Here is a 26832-nt window from a genome sequence, read left to right on the forward strand (position 1 = left end):
GCACTGCCGGAAAATTTGTTCATTTTTGTTTCATTATTTTTTATTTTTCTGGTCATTTGTTATGATTGCAATTCGTAAATTCGAAGATTCGTAAATTCATATATTCATTAATTCTTGAATTCAAAAATTGTAATATTCATAAATCCAAAAATATAAAAAATTTATAAATTCAAAAATTCGTAATTTTTGTAAATTCGAAAATAAGAAAGAAAATCCGAAAATTCGAAAGAATAAGTTATAGGTATTGGAATTTCCTTTCTAATTTGGCTGTTAGCCAACGTAACGAATATGAATTTATCTGCAGTTATGAATTATCCTGAAATAATGAATGCCGCATCTAACAAAATGGAACGGAACAAATAAATAATAATAATAATACAACGTTTTTTTTATTATTATTATTAAAGCGGAGCTCCACCCTAAAGTGGAGCTTCCGCTCATTGGAACCCTCCCCCCCCTCCGGTGCCACAATTGGCACCTTTCAGGGGGGAGGGGGGTGCAGGTACCTGTACAGTACAGGTATCTGCACCCACTTCCGGCGTAGATTCTTCAGAAGCTACGCCCCTTTCCGCAGAATCTACGCCCCTTTCCGCAGGTCCCCCGCTGTCTGCTGGGAAACACACGGATCCCAGGGACAGCGGGGACCATCCTTATTGCGCAGCGTGACTCGCGCATGTGCAGTAGGGAACCGGGAAATGAAGCTGCAAGGCTCCACTTCCTGATTCCCATACCCAAGATGGCGGCGGCAGCACCCCGAGAGACGATCGAGAGATCGACTTCGGGTGCCGACATTGCGGGCGCGCTCGGCGGGTCAGTGTCCTTATTTCAAAAGTCAGCAGCTGCAGTATTTGTAGCTGCTGGCTTTAAAAAAAAAAAAACGGCGGAACTCCCGCTTTAAATATTGTTATTTATTATTATTAATTCATTACGTTCCATTCGTTTAGAAACGGCATTCGTTATTTCAGATATTTCGTAACTTCGGATAAAGTCGTATTCGTTACTTTCAGTAACAGCCAAATTTGAAAGGAAATTTCAATACCTATAATTTAATAGTTAGTTATTATTTCAGGTATTGGAATTTTTGGGATTTCGGATTTCGAATTTTCAAGATTATGAATTCACGAATTTTCGAATATTCCAATTTACAAATAGTCGTAAAAAATGATTAAACCGGTTTTTGTAAGTTCGGATGTTCCCGAATTAATGAAATTTGTCAATATTTGTTAAAAAAAAAGAATTTGGAATGAAACAAACCACACGTGTCTAGTTTGGAATGGGTCACCCACCTATCTGTGTTTTCCACGTGCGAAATTAACAGATCATTAACAAGCGGCATTATCAGGGAGCCATGGGAGAAAATGATTTATAATAAAAGCCTTAGCCCTTGTACACAGGGTCGGGCATTCCGACGGAAAATGTGTGTGGGCTCCATTGGACTGTTTCCGTCGGAATATCCGACCGACAAAGTTTTAGCCCTTGTACACACGGTCGGAGAATCCGTCGGAATGTGTCCTATCGGACCATTTTGTCGGATAATCCGATTGTGTGTGGTCTGCATCGGACTGTTTCCGTCGGAATATCCGTCGGACCAAATTTTCCAACTTGCTGGAAATATTTTCCGACAAACTGGTCCGATCGGACATACTCCGATCGTGTGTAGCCTACTCCGAAGGACAAAGTGCCACGCATGCTCAGATCAAATTCCTAGACCAAAGCTATTGGCTACTAGCCTGAACGTAGTCCCGTCGTAACGAAATAACGTCATCACGTTCTGAACGATCGGACATTCCGACAACTTTGTCCGACCGTGTGTATACAACAGTTTCGGACAAGATCCGTCGGATTTGGTTGTCGGAATCGACGACCTTGTGTACAAGGGCTTAGAGCTTGGCTATAAAATATTCCGACAACATGATCCGATCGGACTTTGTCCGAGCGTTTGTAGAGAATTCCGATCGGACAAAGTGCCACGCATGCTCAGATCAAATTCCTAGACCAAAGCTATTGGCTACTAGCCTGAACGTAGTCCCGTCGTAACGAAATAACGGCATCACGTTACGAACGATCGGATTTGCCGACAACTTTGTCCGACCGTGTGTATGCAACACCAGTTTCAGACAAAATCCGTCTGACAAAATCCGACTGATTTTTTTGTCAGAATGTCCGACCGTGTGTACAAGGGCTAAGATCTGAGTTCCAGCCTTCCCTTGCACAGTTGTACAGGCTCCTCTCCTGCCCATTTCTCCTCCTCATTACCTATGTAGGCTCTGCTCGATGTTACTGCACTGTGACTCGCTTACACTTGTGTTTGGGGTGTGGTAAAAACTCACGGCTAAGACACATTTTTTTTTCTGCCTCCAGCTGCTCTCCCCTCATGCTGCAAAGGCAGTGGAGGGGGAAGTACAGATGCCACGGCAAACATGATCCCCGCAGTACTGCCTGCTAAACTTGACCCATTCAACTGAATGGGGGTTTTCCCTGTAATCACTGCGCAACCATATGAAACGCTAGTGTGGGGCTCAAGGGGTTAAAGCAGGAGGTGACTAGGCAATAAATCGCCTCCACCCTGCCTATTAAATGCTGTCCGGAGAGCACTTCAGAGAGCATCGCTGGTGTAAACGGGGCCTTCATCATGCTGTTTAGTCTGGTTGGAAAGCAATACACCCTTCATGTGGCCGAGATTTTACCTCCAGAACACAGAAGACCAGTGCAGGCAATGTACAGTATTTGTACATGTCGCCAGGTCCCAGGCCTCCTCTAGTCTAATGAGGACCTCCAGAGCCAGGGACAGCTGACATCCTTCTATGTAGAGTGGGTTACCAGGCATAGAGGGTGTAATGCAAGATCGATTCATGGGCGCCAGACACTTCTTGAATACAAAGAGATTTTATTTCTCTTGAACAGAACTGTAGGAGAGAGGGTTTAGGGCTAGGACACCCTTAAGGTAGTTGCAATGTTAATTGGCAGACTCCGAGACTTCTACAGGTTACAGCCATGCAGGGAAAGGCATCCAGCAAGACACCACATCTGCATGTGTAGGAATGCTGTCTCCTATGGCAACAGTCTTAGAACAGTTCCGAACACAAGTTGTAAGGCATTCCTTTACTTTCAACCCACTGAACTCCCAGTCTCTCTCTCTCTATAGACTTGCTGATAGCAAAGGGGTATGGGGGAGCAGAAGGGCACAGTACAGGGAGGAGCAGAAGAGCACAGTACAGGGGTGAGCAGAAGGGCACAGTACAGGGGGGAATAGAAGGGCAGAGTACGGGGGGGAAGCAGAAGAGCACAGTACAGGGGCGAGCAGAAGGGCACAGTACTGGGGGGAGCAGAAGGGCACAGTACTGGGGAGAGCAGAAGAGCACAGTACAGGGGGGAGAAGAAGAGCCCAGTACAGGGGGGAGCAGAAGGGCACAGTACAGGGGGGGGGGCAGAAGTGCACAGTACTGGGTAAGCAGAAGAGCACAGTACGGGGGGTAGCAGAAGAGCATAGTACAGGGGGGAGCAGAAGAGCACAGTACAGGGGGGGGCAGAAGTGCACAGTACTGGGTAAGCAGAAGAGCACAGTACGGGGGGTAGCAGAAGAGCATAGTACAGGGGGGAGCAGAAGAGCACAGTAGAGGGGGGAGCAGAAGAGCACAGTACAGGGGGGAGCAGAAGAGCACAGCACAGGGGGAGCAGAAGAGCATAGTACAGGGGGGAGCAGAAGAGCACAGTACTGGGGGGAGCAGAAGAGCATAGTACAGGGGGGAGCAGAAGGGCACAGTACAGGGGGGAGCAGAAGGGCACAGTACAGGGGGGAGCAGAAGGGCACAGTAAAGGGAAAGCAGAGGGCACAGTAGGGGGGGAGCAAAATGGTACGAGAGAGCAGAAGGGCACAGTACTGGGGGGAGCAGAAGAGCACAGAACAGGTGGAGCAGAAGGGCACAGTACTGGGGGGAGCAGAAGAGCACAGTACAGGGAAAGCAGAAGGGCACAGTACAGGGGGGAACAGAAGGGCACAGTACAGGGAAAGTAGAAGAGCACAGTACAGGGGGGAGCAGAAGAGCACAGTACAGAGGAGAGCAGAAGAGCACAGTACAGGGAAAGCAGAAGAGCACAGTACAGAGAAGAGCAGAAGAGCACAGTACAGGGGGGAGCAGAAGAGCACAGTACAGGGAAAGCAGAAGAGCACAGTACAGGGAAAGCAGAAGAACACAGTACAGAGGAGAGCAGAAGAGCACAGTACAGAGGAGAGCAGAAGAGCACAGTACAGGGAAAGCAGAAGAGCACAGTACAGGGAAAGCAGAAGAGCACAGGCCAGAGGAGAGCAGAAGAGCACAGTACAGGGGGGGGGGGGGGGGGGCAGAAGAGCACAGTACAGGGAAAGCAGAAGAGCAAAGTACAGGGGGGAGCAGAAGAGCACAGTACAGGGGGGAGCAGAAGAGCACAGTACAGGGGGGAGCAGAAGAGCACAGTACAGGGGGGAGCAGAAGGGCACAGTACAGGGGGAGGGGAAGGGCACAGTATGGGGGGAAGCATAAGGGCACGGGGGAAGGAGAAGGGCACAGTAGGGGGGGGGGAGGAGAAGGGCACAGTAGGGGGGGAAGGAGAAGGGCACAGTAGGGGGAAGCAAAAGGGCGGCACAGTACATATTATATGTTCTCTCACACTATAGTTTCCTTTCATTTGTAGGTGGAAAAATCCCACTGAATCCACAACTTGGTTCCTGCAAACTCTGTCAGAAGGTAATGATTTCCTTTGCGGGGAGTGTGGAAGGAATTCTGGGGACACACAGTGATGGGGACAAGGCAGAGCTGTACAAAGTCATTTGAAACTCGACCCCGGCCATGTCCCTCCGTCTGGATGAGACTCAGGGGCCAAAATTACTTCTTTCCCACAGCTGAGCTCTATTAATATCCCTGGGAGAGCTGCTGACACCCCGGAGGGCACCGAGCGACTCCGATCCTCCGTACCTTTCCCAATCTTCCACAGAAAATTATTATAAATCTCCACGTGAGTCAATTCACCGACTGATATTGTATTGTGTGCGTGGGGGGGGGGGGGGGGGGTGAGTTTCTACTGGGGGGGGGGGGGAGTTCTGTATTTGGATCAGTTATAATAATTTAGAGATTTCTGCAAATCAATCAGAGGAGGGTCAATATCTATCTATCTATCTATCTATCTATCTATCTATCTATCTATCTATCTATCTATCTATCTATCTATTATTATTCTATCTATCTATCTATTATTATATCTATCTATCTATCTATCTATCTATCTATCTATCTATCTATTATTATTCTATCTATCTATCTATCTATCTATCTATCTATCTATCTATCTATCATTATTATTATATCTATCTATCTATCTATCTATCTATCTATCTATTATTATTATTATATCTATCTATCTATCTATTATTATTCTATCTATTATTATTATTATATCTATCTATTATTATTCTATCTATCTATCTATCTATTGTTATTCTATCTATCTGTCTATTATTATTCTATCTATCTATCTATCTATCTATCTATCTATCTATCTATCTATCTATCTATCTATCTATCTATTATTATTATTCTATCTATCTATCTATCTATCTATCTATCTATCTATCTATCTATCTATCTATCTATCTATCTATTATTATTCTATCTGTCTATCTATCTATCTATCTATTATTATATCTGTTCTATTATCTATCATCTATGTATCTCTGTTCTCTTCCTGTAAAGGTAAATATGGGGTTCCTCACATTTCTGATATTGCCGTTGCTCCTCCTGGGAATCAGCGGAATTATCTACATATATCGGGAGGTTGTGCGGCTGATGTCGCGGTCGGCATTGAAGAATAAAGTGGTTGTCATTACGGATGCCATATCCGGGTTGGGGAAAGGTGAGTCTCTGCTTTTCCTTTGTCTTATTTTTTTTTTTCACATTTTTGTTTATTTTTTGTTACTTTGTTCTATATCTGTCTGTGTTGTTCTGAATGTTACAGTCCTAAAAATTCAAAATGATACAATTCAAAGTGATTCCTCCCCAGCCTGATTGTCCCGGGCTCGCCCCTTTCATTCATTGGATTTCAGTTCACACTGATGCGGTGCAGAATTCTCAGCAAATTCTGTGCGGTTTCCACACTGCATCCAAATTGCACCCCGTTCTTGCGAACCACTGCGGGTGTGAATGTTAAGTTAAAAACACCCCAAAATTGGTTCACATAACGCAATGCCATTTGCAGAATCTGGTTCTGTTGCGGCAAAAAAAAAAAAAGGGTCCTGCACGATTTTGGTGTGGATACGGTGCTATCTGAGTCATTTAGAATCAATGGCTCAAATCACACTGTGGCAGAATCGCAAGTGATTTGAAGGGAAATGCGGTGCGATTCCTGTTCAAATCGCATGCAGTTCTCACACCGCACCAGTGTGAACCGGGTGTCAACAATGGAGGCTCAGCATCACATGTGGGCGTTACCTATGCCTACAGGTATACCTAGACCTGCCTAGGTACACCCACTCCTCCAGACTGACACCCACCCAACATGCTTTTGGCTCTGTATCCTTCTTGGGAATAGCTGGACATACAGTGCCTTGAAAAAGTATTCATAACCCTTGAAATGTTCCACATTTTGTCATGTTACAACCAAAAATGTAAATGTTTTTTATTGGGATTTTATGTGATAGACCAGTGATGGCGAACCTTGGCACCCCAGATGTTTTGGAACTACATTTCCCATGATGCTCATGCACTCTGCAGTGTAGTGGAGCATCATGGGAAATGTAGTTCCAAAACATCTGGGGTGCCAAGGTTCTCCATCACTGTGATAGACCAACACAAAGCTGCACATAATTGTGAAGTGGAAGGAAAATGATAAATGGTTTTCAACATTTTTTACAAATAAATATGTGAAAAGTGTGGGGGGTACATTTGTATTCAGCCCACTTTACTCTGATACCCCCTAACTAAAATCTAGTGGAACCAATTGCCATCAGAAGTCACCTAATTAGTAAATAGATTCCCCCTGTGTGTAATTTAATCTCAGTATAAATATAGCTGTTCTGTAGAGCCCTCAGAGGTTTGTTAGAGAACCTTAGTGAACAAACAGCATCATGAAGGCCAAGGAACACACCAGATAGGTCAGGGATGTTCATGTCCCAGCCTCCGTGTCCCCCCTCCATGCCGGCCAATTGGGTCTTCAGACTCCTGACCAATGGGGTCTTTGAGCTCCTGGCCAATGGGGTCTTTGAGCTCCCGGACAATAGGGGTCTTAGGACTCCTGGCCAATGGGGTCTTGGAACTCCTGGCCAATGTGGTCTTAGGACTCCCGGCCAATGGGGTCTCAGGAGCTGCTTCCTGATTTAGGAGAAACAGGAAGACATTAGCGAATATTAATTTGCTGGTGGGTGGGCTTGGGGCCTCAGGCTCTAAACATGTGCTTCTAAAAAAAAAAAATCGATTGAAATCCATGTGTCCGGTGCCCTGCATGTAGATTAGGGGCCGGACGTATGGATAAGGGAATGGGACGACCGTGGGCCCCCTATTGATGGGCCGCCACTGCAATCTATCATCTGAAAATGGAAAGAGTATGGCACAACTGCAAACCTACCAAGACATGGCCGTCCACCTAAACTGACCGGCCGGGCAAGGAAAGCATTCATCAGAGAAGAGCCAAGAGGCCCATGGCAACTCTGGAGGAGCTGCAGAGATCCACAGCTCAGGGGGGAGAATCTGTCCACAGGACAACTATTAGTCGTCTCTCCACAAATCTGCCCTTTATGGAAGAGTGACAAGAAGAAAGACATTGGTGAGAGAAAACCATAAGAAGTCCTGTTTGCAGTTTGTGAGAAGCCATGTGGGGGACACAGCAAACATGTGGAAGAAGGTGATCTGGTCAGATAAGACCAAAATGTAACTTTTTGGCCTAAAAGCAAAACGCTATGTGTGTGTGTGTGTGTGTGTGTGTGTGTGTGGGGGGAAACTAAACACTGCACATCACCCTGAACACACTATCCCCACTGTGAAACATGGTGGTGGCAGCATCATGTTCTGGTGATGCTTTTCTTCAGCAGGGACAGGGAAGCTGGTCAGAGTTGATAGAAAAATGGATGAAGCCAAATACAGGGCAATCTTAGAAGAAAACCTGATAGAGTCTGCAAAAGACTTGAGACCGGGGAGGAGATTCACCTTCCAGCAGGACAACGACCCGAAACATCCAGGCAGAGCTACAATGGAATGGTTTGCATCAGTGGTCTCCAAACTGAGGCTCTGGGGCTGGATCTTGCCCTTTGCTTGCTATTGTCCGCCCTTGAGGCATTATACCTGCCACTGACACCAACAATGGGACATCATTGTCACTGACAACAAAAATGGTGCTCTATTCCTCCCACTGACACCAACTTATTCTCCCCCTAATACCAAAGGGGGAAGCATTGTTTACACCCACTAAGCACAGTCAGGCCCCCCTAAAGTCTGAAGGACAGTAAACTGGCCCTTTCTTTAGAAAGTTTGGAGACCCCTGGATTAGATCAAAGCATATTCATGTGTTAGAATGGCCCAGTCACAGTCCAGACCTAAATCCAATTGAAAATCTGTGGCAAGACTTGAAAATTGCTGTTCACAGACGCTCTCCATCCAATCTGACAGAGCTTGAGATATTTTGCAAAGAAGAATGGGCAAAAATGTCCCTCTCTAGATGGGCAAAGCTGGTAGAGACATCCCCAAAAAGACTTGCAGCTGTAATTGCAGTGAAAGGGGGTTCTACAAAGTATTGACTCCGGGGGGCGCCATACAAATGTACCCCCCACACTTTTCACATATTTATTTGTAAAGAATGTTGAAAAGCATTTATCATTTTCCTCCCACTTAACAATTATCTTCCACTTTTTTGTTGGTCTATCACATAAAATCCCAATAAAATACATTTACAATTTTGGTTGTAACATGACAAAATGTGGAAAATGTCAAGGGGTGTGAATACTTTTTCAAGGTACTGTAAGGGTTTAGTTCTAAAGGGGAACACGCATGCACTAGAGACTCCAATGGGACTCCATCATTCATGGCCCAAGCCACATAAACACACAACTCGTACTCTATTCTATGTGATACTAAAATAACATTTCTGCCTATACACACTGTAAACACCAACAGAACATCTAACCCAATGGTAATAATAGTGGAATATTTCACTTACTTGTGGATTTTGTTCTCCAGAATGTTCCAGGGTGTTCCATGCGGCTGGGGCACGGCTGGTCCTTTGTGGGAAAACATGGGAGAAGCTGGAAGCGTTACATGACGCCTTGATAAGTGTCGCTGATCCGAGTGTGGTAAGACATTTACAGCGTCCCCCCACCCATCATTTATAATTTAACCACTTCCAGCCCAGGCCAATTCTGGCACTCCTCTTTTCTTTTTTTTTTTGCTAGAAAATTACTCAGAACCCCCCCAAACATTATATATATATATATATATATATATATATATATATATATATATATATATTATAATATCTATATATTTTTTATATAATATATATATATATTATATATATATATATATATATATATATATATATATATATATATATATATGTATATATATATATATTTTAGCAGAGACCCTCAATAATAAAATGGCGGTTGTTGCAATTTGTTCTCTTTTTGTGGTTCAATCCTTAAGTAGTTAAAAATTTGCTGAACCAATAACATGTGACAGAACAAATTGCAACAACCGCCATTTTATTATTGAGGGTCTCTGCTAAAAAAAAAAAAAAAATGTTGTTTGCAAGTTAAAATAATTATTTTTTTCTGGAAAATTACTTAGAACCCCCAAAAATTATATATATTTTTTTCTTAGACACCCTTTTTTTCGTTGCTATACTTTATGTCACACCTTATTTGCGCAGCGGTCTTACAAGCGCATTTAAAAAAAAAAAAATACACTTTTTTGACTTAAAAATAAGAAAACAGTAAAGTTAGCCCAATTTATTTTTATATTGTGAAAGATAATGTTGCGCCGAGTTAATTGATACCCAACACGTCACGCTTCAAAATTGCACCCGCTCATGGAATGGCGGCAAACATTTACCATTAAAAATCTCCATAGGCGACGTTTAAAAATGTCTACAGGTTACATGTTTAGAGTTACAGAGGAGGTCTAGTGCTAGAATTATTGCTCTCGCTCTAACAATCGCGACGATAACTCACTTGTGTGGTTTGATCGCCGTTTTCATATGCAGGCGCGACCTACGTATGTGTTTGCTTATGCGCGCGAGCTTGGTGTGATGGGGCGCTTAAAAAAAAAAATTTCTGATATATTTTACTTTTTCTTTTTACACTGTCCTTTAAAAAAAAAATGTGGGTCACTTTTATTCCTATTACAAGGAATGTAAACATCCCTTGTAATAGAAAAAAAAAAGCATGACAGGACCTCTTAAATGTGATATCTGGGGTCAAAAAGACCTCAGATCTAACATTTAATGCCCTGTACACATTATCGGACTTTCCGATGGAAAAAGTGCGATCGGATCGTGTTGTTGGAAATTTCCGATCGTGTGTGGGCTCCATTGGACTTTTTCTGCCGGAATTTCCGTCACACAAAGTTTGAGATCTTGATCTAAAATTTTCGCGACAACAAAATCCGATCGCTTAAATTCCGGTCGTGTGTAGACAATTCCGACGCACAAAGTGCCACAATGCTGAGAATAAGTTACGAGACGAACGCTATTGGCCTCTTTATAGTCCGGTCGTATGTGTTTTACGTCACTGCGTTCGGATTTTACCGACAACTTTGTGCGACTGTGTGTATGCAAGACAAGTTTGGGCCAAATTCCATTGGAAAAAAATCTGACGGATTTTGTTGTCGGAATGTCCGACCGTGTGTATAGGGCATTACACTAAAATGCAATACTGAAAAAATAAAATAAATCAAATGTCATTTTTTTTTTGCAAAAAAAAAAAAAAAAAGAATTTTCCCCTTTAAGACGATTGGGCGGAAGTGACGTCTAAAGTTTAGAATGCATTGGATTTTGTTTTTCACTGTCATTTTATAACCAAAAGAACATTGTTTATAAACATAGTTTCTTGTATGTTACATATTGGGTGGTTACAAAAGAAATGCGGCGCTTGATTATTTGATTAAAGTTTATTACAATAAATTGTCATTACTGCTGATACCAACCTCGAGGGAGGAGGGAGGAGGGAGGGGGAACTGTCAGTGCAGGCTCTGGGCTGTATCAGAGAGACACTCCTAGCTCAGAGCCCTGCAGCCAGCTACCCCTCTGGAGCCCCCCGACAGTAGCGGCATGCCAGGGCCTGGTCGCAAATGCGACCTTTCGACCCTTGTTGTTCCGCCACTGACCAAGACCATACAATATGAGGTTAAACCTAAACACTTTCAATTTGTATGCAATCAGGCAGGCCCTTGCTGCAAAACCCCAGACACGCTTGCAATCCCGTTACTTATGGAACTTCTTTTGGGCGACAGGCGTCCCGCGATTTTGTTTGCGCGAGTGTGCCATGATTTGCCGGGCGACCATCGCAGAGAAGTTGCACCATGATTGGAGTGCCTTTGAAAGTAACGGGATCGCAAGCGTGTCCCATGTTTTTGCAGCGATTTGGGACTGAGTCGTGGGCAGAATCGCGATGATTCCGCACGAGATCTGGTGCGCCTAGGTGTGAACGGAGCATAAGCAGGGCCGTCTTTAAGGCAGGGCAAAAGGGGCAGCTGCCCTGGGCCCTGTCATTGTTGTGGGGCCCAAAGCAGCTGCCTCATACTTGCCAACTATCCCAGTTTACATTCTCTTGTCCCTTGAAGTTTTAGTCCTGTGCTGCTACTAATGCTGCCCAGCTCTGCCCTATTGTTGTGTACAGATGACTCACCTGCAGACCTGTATTTACATGTAAATACTGGCATTCATATGTAAATAGCAGTGACATGCATATGTAAATAACTGAGGCCAACTGCATTGATATGTAAATAAAGGCAGCATTCATAGGTATATCATGCCCCCCTGAAGTGAGGAGAAGATGTGCTGTAACCTATAGCAACCAGTGAGCAGTATTACTGTACAGCAATCTCTAGCAGCCAATCAACAAGCAGAAATGTGCTGTAACCTCTAGCAACTAATTATTGAGCCTTAAGGAGTGCTGTAACCTCTAGCAACCAGTCAGTACACAGTAATGATATGCTGTAACCTCTGGCAACCAATCGCAATCGCTGCCTGATCTGATACAGTAAACTGATTTTAAGTCTAACTGCTATTTATTGTATGTCTCAGAGCAGGTGGAGAGCGAAATTGCATGGGGGGAGGGGGGCCCTAAGAAAATTTTTGCCCAGGGTCCAATCGATATTAAAGACGGCCTTGAGCATAAGACTTGTGTCTAAACTGCTCTACCGCTGAAAATAGATCCCCATTCTGAGTAATTTGTCAATTTTTCGCAAGGCGCAAAGCAAAGCATCTCAACAGCAGCTGCATCCCCATAGACCCAAATGGGCTGCCTGCACATCGCACCCGGGGGCTAGACAGATAAGGGGAATCGCACCAACCCAGAATGCTGTGCTGCTTACAAATAAATGTCATTTAAAAACACAAACTTTAAACCTGACCTGTAATATGTGTCTGTCAGACCTTCACACCGAAGTTGGTTCTCCTGGACATCAGTGAGGTCGGTGAAATCGAGGCCATCGGTAAGGAGATTCTGGACTGTTACGGTTGTGTAGACGTATTAATCAATAACGCCAGTATGAAGATCAAGGGGCCGGCGCAGAGCGTGACGCTGGAACTGGACAAGAGAATCATGGACGCCAACTATTTCGGCCCCATCACCTTAATCAAAGGTCAGACGGACTCTGAATTATTCCATACGGTAGATGGGATTGGGGATTTATTACGATTTATTAGATTTTTTTCTCGTTCTCAGCAATTCTGCCACATATGATTTCTAGAAGAACCGGTCAGATCGTCCTGGTGAACAATATACAGGGGAAGCTGGGCGTTCCATTCCGAGCCGCATGTGAGTATTACTGGAGTAATGATTGATGGACTGCAAGAATGAAAATATAAGAACTCTCCTCTCCTGAAATACTCTGCACTGCCAGAGGACTCTGCTCCTTCCTCTATAACTCTCCTCTCCTGAAATACTCTGCAACGCTGGAGGACTCTGCTCCTTCCTCTAGAACTCTTCTCTCCTGAAATACTCTGCTCTGCTGGGGGACTCTGGCCCTTCCTCTATAACTCTCCTCTCCTGAAATACTCTGCACTGCTGGAAGACTCTGCTCCTTCCTCTATAACTCTCCTCTTCTGAAATACTCTTCACTGCTGGAGGACTCTGCTCTTTCCTCTTTAACTCTCCTCTCCTGAAATACTATGCTCTGCTGGAGAACTCTTCTCCTTCCTCTATAACCCTCCTCTCCTGAAGTAAACTGCACTGCTGGAGGACTCTGCTCTTTCCTCCATCTATCTCTCCTCTCCTGAAATACACTGTACTGCTGAAGGACTCTGCTCCTTCCTGTATAACTCTCCTCTCCTGAAATACACTGTACTGCTGAAGGACTCTGCTCCTTCCTCTAACTCCCCTCTCCCAGAGCCGGATTAACATAGGAGCTATTGGAGCTGCAGCTCCAGGCCCCTTTCTCAAGATAGGCCCATTTGCCCAAAAAAATAAAAATAAAATAAAAAATAAAAAAAAGATCGACTTCGAGTCAAAGAGACCCCACATTTGGAGGGTAGGTAGCTAAAGACCTACTCCAGCACTGGTTAAAATATGGGGCTGCTATCATCTATGGTTCCGGAGATACGGGGCTCCTTGCGCAGCCTGTCAGAAGCTACATACAGAGCGGCAGTATAAATACACGCTGGAACACTCTGCAGCAGACTGAGAGGATGACCTCACAGTGATTATAATAATTATTTGTATATTACTTATGATAATTAACCCCTTGCCACCCAGGCCCATTCTGAGACTTCTCTCCTACATGTAAAAATCATAATTTTTTACGCTAGAAAATTACTCAGAACCCTCAAGCATTATATATTGTTTTAGCAGACACCCTATGGAATAAAATGGTGGTCTTTGCAACATTTTATGTTACACGATATTTGCGCAGCAATTTTTCAAACTTTCTTTTGGAAAGAAACTGTTTCATTCATAAAAAAAAAAACACTAAAGTTAGCACTATTTTTTGTTGTGTACTAAGCGATGCTTTAAATTTTTTTACAGGTTACATGTTTAGAGTTACAGAGGAGGTCTAGTGCTAGAATTATTGCTCTCGCTCTAACGATCGTGGCTTTTGTAACCTGTGTGTATCTAGCTCTGATACTAACCAGAGCCTACCCAGGGACTGACTAGTATCTCCCCCAGCCTGTCCCCACACACCCTCTCACCTGCTGACCTGTGAATGGGGCAATCACTCCCGCAGTGTTATTGTGTTCTGCCAGTGAATACAATGATCAGTGTTGCTAACTATAGCTGGCAGCACTGATTGTTTTGGGGAAAACCTGACAGGCTGGTTGTACTCAAGTCGGTTAATAGGTTGACTTGTGTAAAATCAGCTACCCATACATAGATCGACTATGGCTGGTCTCTGCTTAATTGGTGTAATTTCAATCCAAGTCTGGCCCGCTTAACCACTACGCAGTCCCTAAACATCCTTCCACAAACCTTTACATTTTTCCTTCCCAGATTACTTCATCCTCCTCTCCCATACATAGTGCCCACTGTTATGCTCTCCACACTTCTCTCCTATACATAGTGCCCACTGTCATACTCTCCACACTTCTCTCCTGTACATACTGCTCACTGACATACCCTCCACACTTCTCTCCTATACATAACGCCCGCTGTCATATCCTACACACTGCTCTCTTGCACATAGTGCCCGCTTTCATACACTTCTCTCCTGTACATAGTGCCCACTGTCATACCCTCCACACTCCTCTCCTATACATAGTGTTCACCGTCATACCCTCCACACTCCTCTCCTGCACATACTACTCACTGTCATACCCTCCACACTCCTCTCCTATACATGGTGCCCACTGTCATACCCTCCACACTTCTCTCCTATACATAGTGCCCACTGTCATACCCTCCACACTCCTCTCCTGTACATACTACTCACTGTCATACCCTCCACACTTCTCTCCTATACATAGTGCCCACTGTCATACCTCCAACACTTCTCTCCTATACATAGTGCCCACTGTCATGCCCTCCACACTCCTCTCCTGTACATACTACTCACTGTCATTCCCTCCATACTCCTCTCCTATACATAGTGCCCAGCGTCATACCCTCCCTCCACGCTCCTCTCCTGTAATTACTGTTTACTGTCCTACTCTCCACACTTCTTTCCTGTACATAGTGCCCACTGTCATACCCTCCACACTCCTGTACATATTGCTCACTGTCATACCCTCCACACTCTTCTCTTATACATAGTGCCCAATGTCATACCCTCTACACTCCTCTGCTGTGCATACTGCCCACTGTCATACCCTCCACACTCCTCTCCTGTACATAGTGCCTTCTGCCATACCCTCTACACTCCTCTCATGTACATAGTGCCCACTGTTAGACCCTCCACATTCCTCTCCCTCACCTGCACATACTTCCCACTTTTATACCATCCATACTTCTCCCTTATGCTTCTTACCCACAAAAACTGTTCTTTAAAATTATACTGAATATCCTCAATGTTACCAGCTCCAGAATGGGCACTTTTGTCAGTTCAACTAAAGGAAATCTCACCGTCCTCATATTTGTTCTGCCCCATTATTAGTACTTATTTAATTTTGTAATTACTATTGTGATGTATAGAGGAACATAGGGGATGTCAGCTACTCTAAACATAGCACTTGTAAAAAAAAGCATTCCTCAAAATATTTTTGAAATGTTGACAACTATTCACTTATGCACTGCCCAAGGGCCACAGGGTCAGTAGGGGGCCCCATGAGAGGCTCGTGATATTAAAGTGGTAGTAAACTTTTCTAACATTACTAATTTTTAGAGGCCCTGGGGTAGGTTATGCCATAATGTACAAGTATGCCCAGCATATTAGCACATTAGGGTACACTTAAATTGTCAGACTAAGCCCTCCAGTGCTGTGCTGTGATCAATCCGGCGGGGCCCGGGCACTTCAATCTTCACCCGGACTTCCTTCTGGGTTTGGTGCCTTTGGTCACTTGCCTTTGCCAGGCTGCATTGATGCTATTCCCACACATGCTCATGTGCATCCTCCCTCCCTTACCCCTCACACCTCTTTCATCCCCTTTCTCTCTCTCTCATCCTCCCTCTCTCTCTTTAATTTCATTTGTTATAACAAAAAATATTTAGCATTTTTATTTATTTATTGTTTATAAAAGGCCCCATCAAAATCCTCAGCACCAGGCCCTGATGATGTTCTTAATCTGGCCCTGCCCTCTCCTTAAATACTCTCCACTGCTGGAGGACTCTGCTCCTTTCTCTATCTAACTCTCCTCTCTTGAAATACTTTGTACTGCTGGAGGACTCTGCTCCTTCCTCTATAACTCTCTGAAATACTCTGCTCTGCTGGAGGACTCTGCTCCTTCCTCTATAACTCTCTGAAATACTCTGCTCTGCTGGAGGACTCTGCTCCTTCCTCTATAACTCTCTGAAATACTCTGCTCTGCTGGAGGACTCTGCTCATTCCTTTATGACTCTCTTCTCCTGAAATACTCTATACTGGTGCTTATTATATTACAATGAGGAATATGTTATTGATATCAATATTATTTTAGTGTCTTTGTTCCAAGTATAACCATTTTGTCATTTTGTATCTTTGTGCAGATGCCGCCTCTAAGCACGCAATCCAAGGATTCTTCGACTGTCTCCGCGCTGAAGTGGAAGAGTTTGATGTGTTTGTCAGCACTGTGAGCCCCACCTTCATCCGATCGTACCATACCCAGCCAGAGCCCGGGAACTGGGAGGCCTCCATTTGGAAATGTAAGATAAAGTATCATTGTTATAATTTCCCATAAACCTCGGTGTGCTTCTACAGGGAGAGTGTTGAGGGATGACGATGTCGGGGTGATTGGGGCACTTTATATAGAAGGGTGGAAAGGCATATTGTAAACATTATTACATTTCTTCCTGGAGCAATGCCATTTGGGGGGTTTTCTTTTTTGGATTGTCGGGTTTCTGGAGTCCAAGGGAAGATCTCACAATTTTTTACTATTTAGGAGTCACCAAGTGGAGCAGCCATTGTTGTACTTGTATAGATTTATTATTACTGTGCTGGCAGTGACAGTTCATTGCAACAATGTATAACAGCAGCAACTTACTGCCTCAAGCCGTCCATTCATGGATCAAAATTTGGGTAGTTCAGCAGGACCGGCTGAACTTCAATCCAAGTATGGGCACCCTGATTGTACAGAATTCGATCGATCTATCCTTTGACTTCTGTACAACCACTCTGTCAGGTTTTTGCCTGAACGAACAGTGTGGCCGGTGTTCTGGCAGATAGTGTCCTGCCATCATATAGCGTCCGCCCCGTACTGCGCATGCGCAGTACGGGGCAGAAGAAGCTTCTGAGAATCTCCGAAGCTGAACGGCGCCTGCGCCATGAGTGGAGGTAGTAGCCCCACCATCCAAGCGGACATAGGGTTGTGAAAATTAGACAGCCCCTCACGGGAGAGCTTCGCTCACCACGCTTTGGGCTCGGCCTCGCTGCACTCGGCTCTTTTTTATTCCTACTCTATGTCCACTTGGATGGTGGGGCTAGAACCTGGACTCACGGCGCAGGCGCCGTTCATCCTCGGCTATTTTCGGAATCTGTGTTGCTGTGTACTGCGCATGCGCAGTACACAGCGGACACTATGTGATGGGGGACCTTATATGATGGGACACCGGCTATACCTGGCAACACCGGTTATTGTGTTCTGACGATGGAGTCGGCTCCCCACCGTGAGAACACACCTCGAATGTGTGGATGGGGGAATCGGATCACACACGATTGACGTATGAGCTGCTTTAATCTTCCACTTCATTCCGTCCTTGACTAGGTTGCATCCCTCCAACAACTGCTGTAGCGCCGACCTATTCTGTAGCGCAGTAGGTAGTGTGCACTGAGCTTCCCTCACACACCACCTTTGTCCTTTTGACTAAATTGGATCTGCTTCAGGAAAATGTGGATGGCAAGCTCTGGATCCACGACAAATTTAATATTCCAGAGTCTGTACTGTAGGGTGCAGTGACTCTCCTCGGGTAGCTCCCAATCACTAAATAGCCTCAGAAAAGGCACCCTGCAAAAGGTCAAGAAGTTGAGGATGACAAAAGAGCACCAATGGTTTCAGAGTGCAGAATTCTTTGTTTCATCATTAAAATAGGGCTCAGAAGCTGGTTGTAGAGATCCTGGAGGCTGTGAAGATTCTGGAGGACTCTTTGGTTACTGTGGAGGTCCTGGAGGATTATGTGGGGAGTGAGGAGATCCTGGAGAACTCTATAGAAATTGTGGAGATCTCTGAAGGACTCAGTGGAGAGTGTGGAGATCTTGGAGGACTCCCTGGAAGATACGAAGATCCAGGAGGACTCTGTGGAGGTTGTGAGGATCCTGGAAGAGTCTGTGGAGGTTCTGCAAATCCTGAAGGACTCTGAGGACAGTGTAGAGATCCTGGAGGACTTTTTGGAGAGTGTAGCGATCCTGGAGGACGCTGTGGAAATTGTCTAAATATTTGGAGGGCTCTGTGGATTGTTTTGGAGATCCTGGAGGACTCTGTGGAGAGTGTGGTGATCCCCGAGGTTTCTGTAGAAAATGTGGTGATCTCTACAAAAATCTGTGGAGATTCTGAAGATCCGGGGGGACTTTGTGATTAGTGTGGAGATCCTGGAGTACTCTGTAGAAATTGTGGAGATTTCTGGAGGACTCTGTGTAGGGTATATATATCCTGGAAGACTCCGTGGATAGTGTAGAAATCATGGGGAACTTTGTTGAGAGAGTAGAGATTCAGAGGATCTTTGGAGGACTCTGTGGAGATTTTGGAGTTCCTGGATAATTCTATGGAAGTTTTGGCAATCTCTGGAGAACTGTGTGGAGAGTGTGAAGATGCTGAAGGACTCTGTGGAGATTGTAAAGATCCTGGGGGACTCTGTGGAGATTGGGGAGATTGGGGAGATCCTGGAGGATTAGGTGGAGAGTGTGGAGATCCTGGAGGACTCTTTAGAAACTGTGAAGATCTATTGAGAACTCTGACTGCTGGAGGACTCTTTGGAGATTGTGGAGACCCTGGGGCTTAGACTTAAGCCGCGTACACACGGGCGGACTGTCTGGCCAACTTAGTCCGTCAGACAATCCGACGGACAGTCCGTCCTACTTTCGAATGAACGGACTTAACCACACACGGATGCACAAACAGTCCATCGAAAGTTTGCGCGATGACGTGTACAGCACGTACAACGGGACTAGAAATAGGAAGTCCAATACACAGCAATGCAACCTTTCGCCGTGTAAATCCTTTCTGAGCATGCGCCATACTTAGTCCGTCCAACTAGCCTACTCACGAGCAGATTGCCCGCTGAAACCAAAGTCTGACGGACAATATTACGGAAATTCCGAAATACTTAGTCCGCCAGACTGCACGCTGAAAAAGTCCGCTGAAGCCCACACACGAGCGGACTGAAATGTGTTTCGGCGGACTAAGTTGGCCAGACAGTCCGCCCGTGTGTACGCGGCTTTAGACTCAATGCACCTTTGGAATATTTTAAGCTAGAAAAATACCTTGAACCTGAATGTTTGCACCCCCTGAAGAATAGATTTACTGTCTTGAAACACGCCATGTGTCCTCACATATTGTGCATGTGATAGGTTCTATCATTTGTCCAGCATTTTCATCTTTGATTATATCATTTAGTTGTCCTTATATCTATGTACTGTATATGTATTTACCTTGCTAATGCACCTTTTATACTATTTTTAATAAATTCAGTTTTTACATTTTTAAAAGTTCTTTGGACACTTTGCTGCATTAAAGTCCCCACATCTAGAGGGTATATTCTGTATATACATAGGCGTGCACACAGGGTGTGCCGGGTGTGCCTGGGCACACCCTAATCACCCCATGTGGTGCAGATTTCCCCTGTTAAGACCCCTAATATTTCACCAAAGACCCCTAAAGGCTTCAAAAATGTTTTAAGATAAAGGTAAAAAAATTAACAAAAATAAAAACCGCTGCAAGTAATCTCTTCCCTACTGACACAGTCCATTGCCCTGCTTGACACTGTCAGTATATATACACATGCAAATGTGTTTGAGTTTTGGGGTGCACACCCTAATGCAATAGGCTGCGCGCACCTATGTATATATATATATATATATATATATATGTAAACTATTCAATTTCTTAATAAAGGGAAGAGATCCAAACATATTAGAAAAGACTGGCTACATAGATACCATGCATCCCTCTCTTGTGAGGTCCAGCAGGCTAATGGGACACCTTTCTTCTCCTTAGGAAGGCACATATCAAGGTATATCATGTGTGGCCTTGTCCAAAAATGTATTATATGCTGGATGATAAAATATGGGTTAATAGATTTAGGTATGTGGTCATAGGGAAATATTGGCACAGCTAGGAAAACTGTATATGAAGGGAATCTGCTGATTAGCAAGAAACACTTCCTCGCCCCTCAGCTGCCCCTCAGACCCCTTGATTGCTTATGTCATTCCTGTAATTGCCTCCTCAGGGGGCCACAAAAAAGCTGGTGCAACTACAGCTTGACAGCTCTCATTTTCTATTGCAATTTTGCATGCCGAGAGTCGTTTTGAGGGCCAATGACTCTGATACTTTATGCTACATTAAACTGCACTCTGCCAGAACCAACGATCAGGAACCGTGTTAAGTTTCATTCTTAATATTTTTTTACTACTATTGACTGTTTTGTGTATTGTTCTGTAAATATTTTGTTTGAACCAATTTTTTTAAATTATTATGCAATATTTTAAAATCACCAAGCCTTATCTTTAATGCACTGAACCAGATCTTAAAGAATTCTTGTCTCTTTGAAGAATTATACTAGATATACAGTACCTCTGTTATAACCCTGTCTGTCATGTATTTTTATTTTCGTTTTTTCTTTTCTTGTTAGAATTGTTACAGCATAAACTGTTGTAGCGCCCTGTAGTGTGCTACTAGTGTTAGTGCAGGCAAATTTATGGTATGACTCAAGGTTAGCTTGAGTGAGTCTGAAATTGACGAATTGAAAAACAAGCTGTCTCCTCTAGAATAAGGACTTTCAAACGGGCTGAGAGGCCAGTAAAGTATACAAAATATAATAAAATGTATCATTTTTAATGATAATACTAAAATAATATTAGCACATACACAATTACAAAGGACAATACAATACAAAATTCATATATTTACAAAAAAGTATCTAAAAAGACACAATTGGATGTGATATTTGTTCCTATGTCTCATGCATTTCACATAGACTCCGCTGTATTACACCATGTTACAGTGGATATAAAAAAACCAACGCGTTTCGAGATCTTGTATAAACAAGAAAAAAGGAAACTATGTATCTGAAATCAAAACAAAATCAATTTATATTAATGTGTAAACGTACCAGAAATGAATCATCTAATAGCACGCTGTATTTGATCCATCCAGTCTGAAATTGGGTCAGGGTTTACAGCAGGTCAGGCTGAATGACTCACAGAGGGAGGTCTATGGTACCTCCCGATGGATCTGGAAGTTTGGAAAAACTTTTAGAAGTTAGTGGGTAGAGGCCAGGAAGACTGATCTGCATACTTGAGTGCAATTGACCAATCCCCGGGCAGAATGCTCTGGCAGGGTGGCTAGGTCAGTTGTTAAATATGGAGGAGCCATGCCAGCAGGGGAGTGGGGTGGAAGATGGAGTGTTGAGGAGTCTTTTGGTGGCCTTGGGGGGACCCCTGGTCTGGGGCGGGGGAGGGCTTGTGATGATCCTGACAGCATTATGGTTTAAACCCTTCCTATCGCTTACCCTGGGAGATCTTCGGAGCAGCCAGGTGGGCTGGTGGACAAGCACTATGGGCTGATAGTTCCTGTAGGCAGTAGAGCTGGGAGCAGTTTCTACGGAGGAGTTGGAGTGCAGCTTACAACTCACTGTGCTATTTTCTAAAATGGACTGAGAGTTCCTAGTCTTTAAGGGGTGTTTGCTTTTTGTCACCAAAGGCTGTTGGAGGCCAGGAGGGAGAACAGTCCAGGATTTTTGTACATAGGGAGGATATTGTCCCCATCTATCATTTCAGTCAACTTGGACATCCCATAACCCCTTTACCCCATCCAAGTTATCACCTCTAATAAAACAACAAAAACAAGCTGTTTCTGGTGTCTGGATGTGAGTGGAAAATACTTGTTGCCTGGCTGTGCAGGAATAGGGGAACCATTCAACAGTTTAACTGCAGACATAACCAATCCCATTCAGTCGGCTGGCACTTTGTTTTCTTGTCCCATAGGATGAAAGAATCTCTGTGAAGGGTGAGGATGAGAGTGTGACCATTACATACTGATGGCAGCAGCATGTAAGCAACAATGCTGTTGTCATGGGTGGTCCCTCAAACTCCCAGGAACAGAGTCAGGAATTACAGATGGGAGTGATCTCAGTTGGAGCATCCAAGAAATATAAGCAGCCAGGGGCTGAATGTATATACCAGGCTCCAGCTGTAATTCAAATTTTATTTTTAGATAAAGTAACCTCTTAAAAAAGTCTACTGGTTGTTGCTTTGAATCTGTCCATTTTCTTATAGACCTATTCCCTATCTACAATGTATTTGTGCCAAGCTTTTAAAGTTGTCTGAAGGTGATCATCATGGTGGTCCAGCAGACTTTTCCCCCTTCCCTAAGGTGTCTGTCTAGCCGGAACTTTCCAGACCTGGCCAGTAAACTTGAGACTTGTTGCCAATATAAGCAAAGAATTATAAGGGAGGGGATTTTCACAGAACAGTAGGCAGCCTCACACTAACCCCACCCCAAAGATGATGAATTATAATTCAAACAATTGTCCAGCCATGACAAATTCTGACTGTATTTTGCTTAATACTGTGATTTCCTATGATTGTCAGCTCCATCTGGTGGCCATTACACTGTATGTTTCCTGTTGGAGGGTATTTTAGGAAAAAAACGGCCTTATGGCCACTAGGTGGCGCTGCCGATAATTGGAACTTAGGCAGAATTCGTTATTGCTGGGTGAATTGTTGGGGTTGGAATACAATGTCGATCATAGAGTTGATAATAACCGACGCTTTTATTTCCGGCAATGGTTCGGTCTGACATACGTTTCTTTGTTGCAGTCGTTTTCAGGAAGCTCTCCTATGGCGTGCACCCCGTGGAAGTGGCGGAGGAAGTTTTGCGCACGGTCAGCAGGAGGAAACAGGAAGTCTTCATGGCCAATCCCATCCCCAAAGCCGCCATTTACGTCCGAACCTTCCTGCCAGAACTATTCTTCGCTGTGGTCGCCACGGGTGTGAAAGAGAAACATTTCGTGGAGGAGGAGAAGTGAATGTCGCGAGGAGAAGCCATCTGACGGTCCTGCTGAATTCTGATCTTTACACATTGATACAAATATCTTGCTGTCATTGTGTTCTATTACCATACTCACTGTTGGTGCTTTGGGCTTATATATATTTTATATGAATAGTATATACCGAATTATATAACTATGTATAGAGGAGGGTCAGACATTGTACAGTCTGGTCACAGGCAGCCAGTAAATGGGCAAACTCTGTGGAACTACAAGTCCCAGCATGCTCTGTGAGCTAAGAGGGCTTGCTAGGACTTTATTAACAGCTGAACATCTACTGCTTGCCAGTCACTGATATCAATGGCAGATCCTCTCTCGGGGGATCCAATTCTTCCCAACAAAGCAAAAAACATGGAATTACCTTTATATACATAATTTAATATAAAACTCTGCCTATCCTCTTTAAATGTTGTGTGATTCCAGATTCTGGTGGGTCTATTTATATATATATATAAAAAAAAAAAATCTATGGATGAATGTCAGAAGCATTCCTCCAGTCATGGCGAATTCTGTACGCTTTCTTTTTTTTTTTTTAAGCTTAATACAGTGATTTTCTATGATCATCGGCTTCATCTGGTGGCCATAAAAAAAACTGAAAATTGTATATCAAATACTCACCGCAGTTTTCCTTTCCTGACAAGCTCCATGTGAGCCACCAACAGGTAAGGCCCCACCCACTCCCATGCAATCAGGACCTAACTCATAAATCTGACCCCCACGCCCTGAATGGCGTTTAGTAACTAGAACTCTGTCCATAGGGTGGGAGTCTCCGCTGACATGGAGCTTATCAGAAAAGGAAAATTGCAGTAAGTATTTGATATACAATTTTCCTGACATCTCCATGTCAGCTACCACCAGGAAAAAACAAGATACAAGGGTGGGATGCTGCTAAATTAGTTTAATTATGGCCATAGTAATAATAGTTTTGCCAAGTTCGGCTGTGGTTAACATTGCCAGATCAATGCGGTATTGAGAGACAAATGTGTGAATGGATGACCAGATTGCTGCCTTGCATATGACTTCTGGAGATATACCACATGCGGCTGCCCATGATGTTAAAACACTCCTCGTGGAGTGAGCCGTTATTCTCTCTGGAGGTACCACCAACCCCTTGTCCTTGTATGCCATGGCGATTTTCTTTATGAGCCAGGCAGTGATGATCCTACTGGAGGCCTTATGTCCCTTGCGTATTCTGTTGGGAATTTACGAACAGGTCCAAGATTCTGACGCTAGAGGTTGCTTCAATGTACACTTTCAATGTTCTGCCTGCATTCAGTGGGCTGACTTCTTGCCCATCCTCCCAGAAATAGGTGGGTAGCACTATCTCCTGACTTAGGTGAAACTTGGTGGCTACCTTATTAATGAAGTCTGGCATTGGCCTTAGAATGACCCTACCTGCCCCAAAGGACATGTGGGGCTCTTTAGCCCCCAGACCCGCTATTTCCAAGACCCTCATGGCCAAGGTTATTGCGACCAGGAAGGAAGCTTTCATCGTCAAGTCCGACAGCGACACTGCTTGGCTGAACCTGGGTGAGGCCAGGAAATTTCAGAACTAGCGGCAGGTCCCACTTGGTAAGTGTGGGTGTTCTGGGAGGCCTTAGTTTCCCTACAGTCTTAAAGAACTGGATGATTAGTTTGTTAGAGGCCCACTGAATTCCTTTGACTGCAGAAATGGCTGACACTTGGCCTTTGAGCGTACTTGCACTTAGTCCCAAATCTAGGCCCTTCTGCAGGAACTCAAAAATGTGACAGGCTCTGAGTTCTGTGCTAAGTCCCGCTGATACTACATACTCTTGGAACTTTTGCTAGCTTCTATTGTAGACACTGTTTGTGCTATTTTTGCAGGCCTTCAGTAGAGTCTGTACCACTTCCACGGAGTACCCTAAGTTTATGAACCTCCGCCTTTCAATATCCAGGCCATTAACCTGAGTTTCTCTGGTACCGGGTGTAGAACTGGGCCCTGGCTCAGGAGATCTGGCTTCGCCACTAACATCTGCGGTGCCCTGACATTCATGCGTAAGAGTAGAGGATACCATGGGCATTGCCAAAAATTGGAACACGACCATTCCACATAGCGGTGGGTGAGCCTTCGCTTTTCGATGCCCCCAAAAAACCAGCATCGGGGACCCCACACAGCCGATGAGTTTAGCGGGCATAACGTGGGCTAGGTCAAGGAGGCCCACACTGGATGGACGGCCGGATCATTGATCCAGCAAGATAGGAGACTCCACCAGGTCCTGACCACATAGAGGAAAGAAAAGGAACGCCGTTCAGGGTGTGGGGGTCAAATTTATGAGTTAGGTCCTGATTGCATGGGGGTGGGCAGGGCCTTACCCAGTGGTGGCTGACATGAAGCTGTCAGGAAAAGTATTTTTCCTGATTTGGGTATTTTAGAAAAAATACCACATTATGGACACTAGATGGAGTTAGAAAACATAGGTAATCAACAAATTAAGCAAATTACGGTCAGAATTCACCATGGCTGGGCAAAAGCTTTTTACATTTATCCAATAATTTTTTTCTTTTATTGACCCCTAGTTCTTTTATTTAACCTTATTCAGATTCACTGTGAATACTTTCAAGGGTAAAACTGAGAGGGACCCGTGTGCTTCTCACGAGGAATAAGGGAAGTGACAGGTACTCTTTGTTGGTACAGTATGTGATTGCAGTTTGTACATTTGAGGAAGATATGAATGTTTGTAACACATGAACTTTATAGTACAGTGGACGTCTGTTGTCAGATCCTACGAGATGCAAAGAATTCTGGGAAAATCAGTGTTTTGTTCTGTATCGCCTGTACATTACATTAAAGGGTGAAACACTTGTTTTTGTTGGTTTGTTTATTTGTAAAATATTTCAGAAATGTTATATAATTTCCCAGTAAAACCAAATAACAAATATCCAGACAAATGCATATTTTCTGCACGCCCAGGACCTACTGTATATCCACCCTACACACCCAGGACTGACTGTATATCAACCTCACACCCAGGACTGACTGTATATCCACCCTACATGCCCAGGACCAGCTGTATATCCACCCTATACACCCAGGACCGACTGTATATCAACCTCACACCCAGGACCGGCTGTATATTCACTCTACATGCCCAGGACCGACTGTATCCACTCTACATGCCTAGAACCGACTGTATATCCACCCTACACACTCCGGGCCAGCTGTATATCCAACCTACATGCCCAGTGCCTACTGTATATCAACCCCACATACAGGACTGACTGTATATCCACCCTACATGTCCAGGACAGACTTATATCAGCCCCACACCCAGGACCAATTGTATATCCACCCTACACGCAAAGGACCG

The 26832-nt window shown here is 44.3% G+C and overlaps 1 protein-coding gene across 2 annotated transcripts; it reads left to right on the forward strand.

The window, feature by feature from the left end:
- Positions 1-4705: 4705 nt before the first annotated feature.
- On the forward strand, positions 4706-26326 carry DHRS7C (dehydrogenase/reductase 7C). 2 transcript variants are annotated; one of them, XM_077458780.1, is made up of 7 exons: positions 4706-4724; positions 5727-5886; positions 9198-9310; positions 12611-12821; positions 12905-12997; positions 16793-16948; positions 23274-26326. In XM_077458780.1, the coding sequence occupies exons 2-7, from the start codon at positions 5733-5735 to the stop codon at positions 23480-23482; spliced, it is 936 nt and encodes a 311-aa protein (XP_077314906.1). In that variant the 5' UTR covers positions 4706-4724; positions 5727-5732; the 3' UTR covers positions 23483-26326. The 2 variants fall into 2 exon arrangements, with proteins under 2 accessions (XP_077314906.1, XP_077314905.1); XM_077458779.1 differs by lacking the exon at positions 4706-4724 and adding an exon at positions 4778-4992.
- The last annotated feature ends 506 nt before the right edge of the window (positions 26327-26832 follow it).

This window comes from Lithobates pipiens, unplaced genomic scaffold, assembly GCF_037356315.1.
Source record: "Lithobates pipiens isolate NorthernLeopardFrog02 unplaced genomic scaffold, aLitPip1_a1.2 Scaffold_28, whole genome shotgun sequence".
Taxonomy (NCBI): Eukaryota; Metazoa; Chordata; class Amphibia; order Anura; family Ranidae; genus Lithobates; species Lithobates pipiens.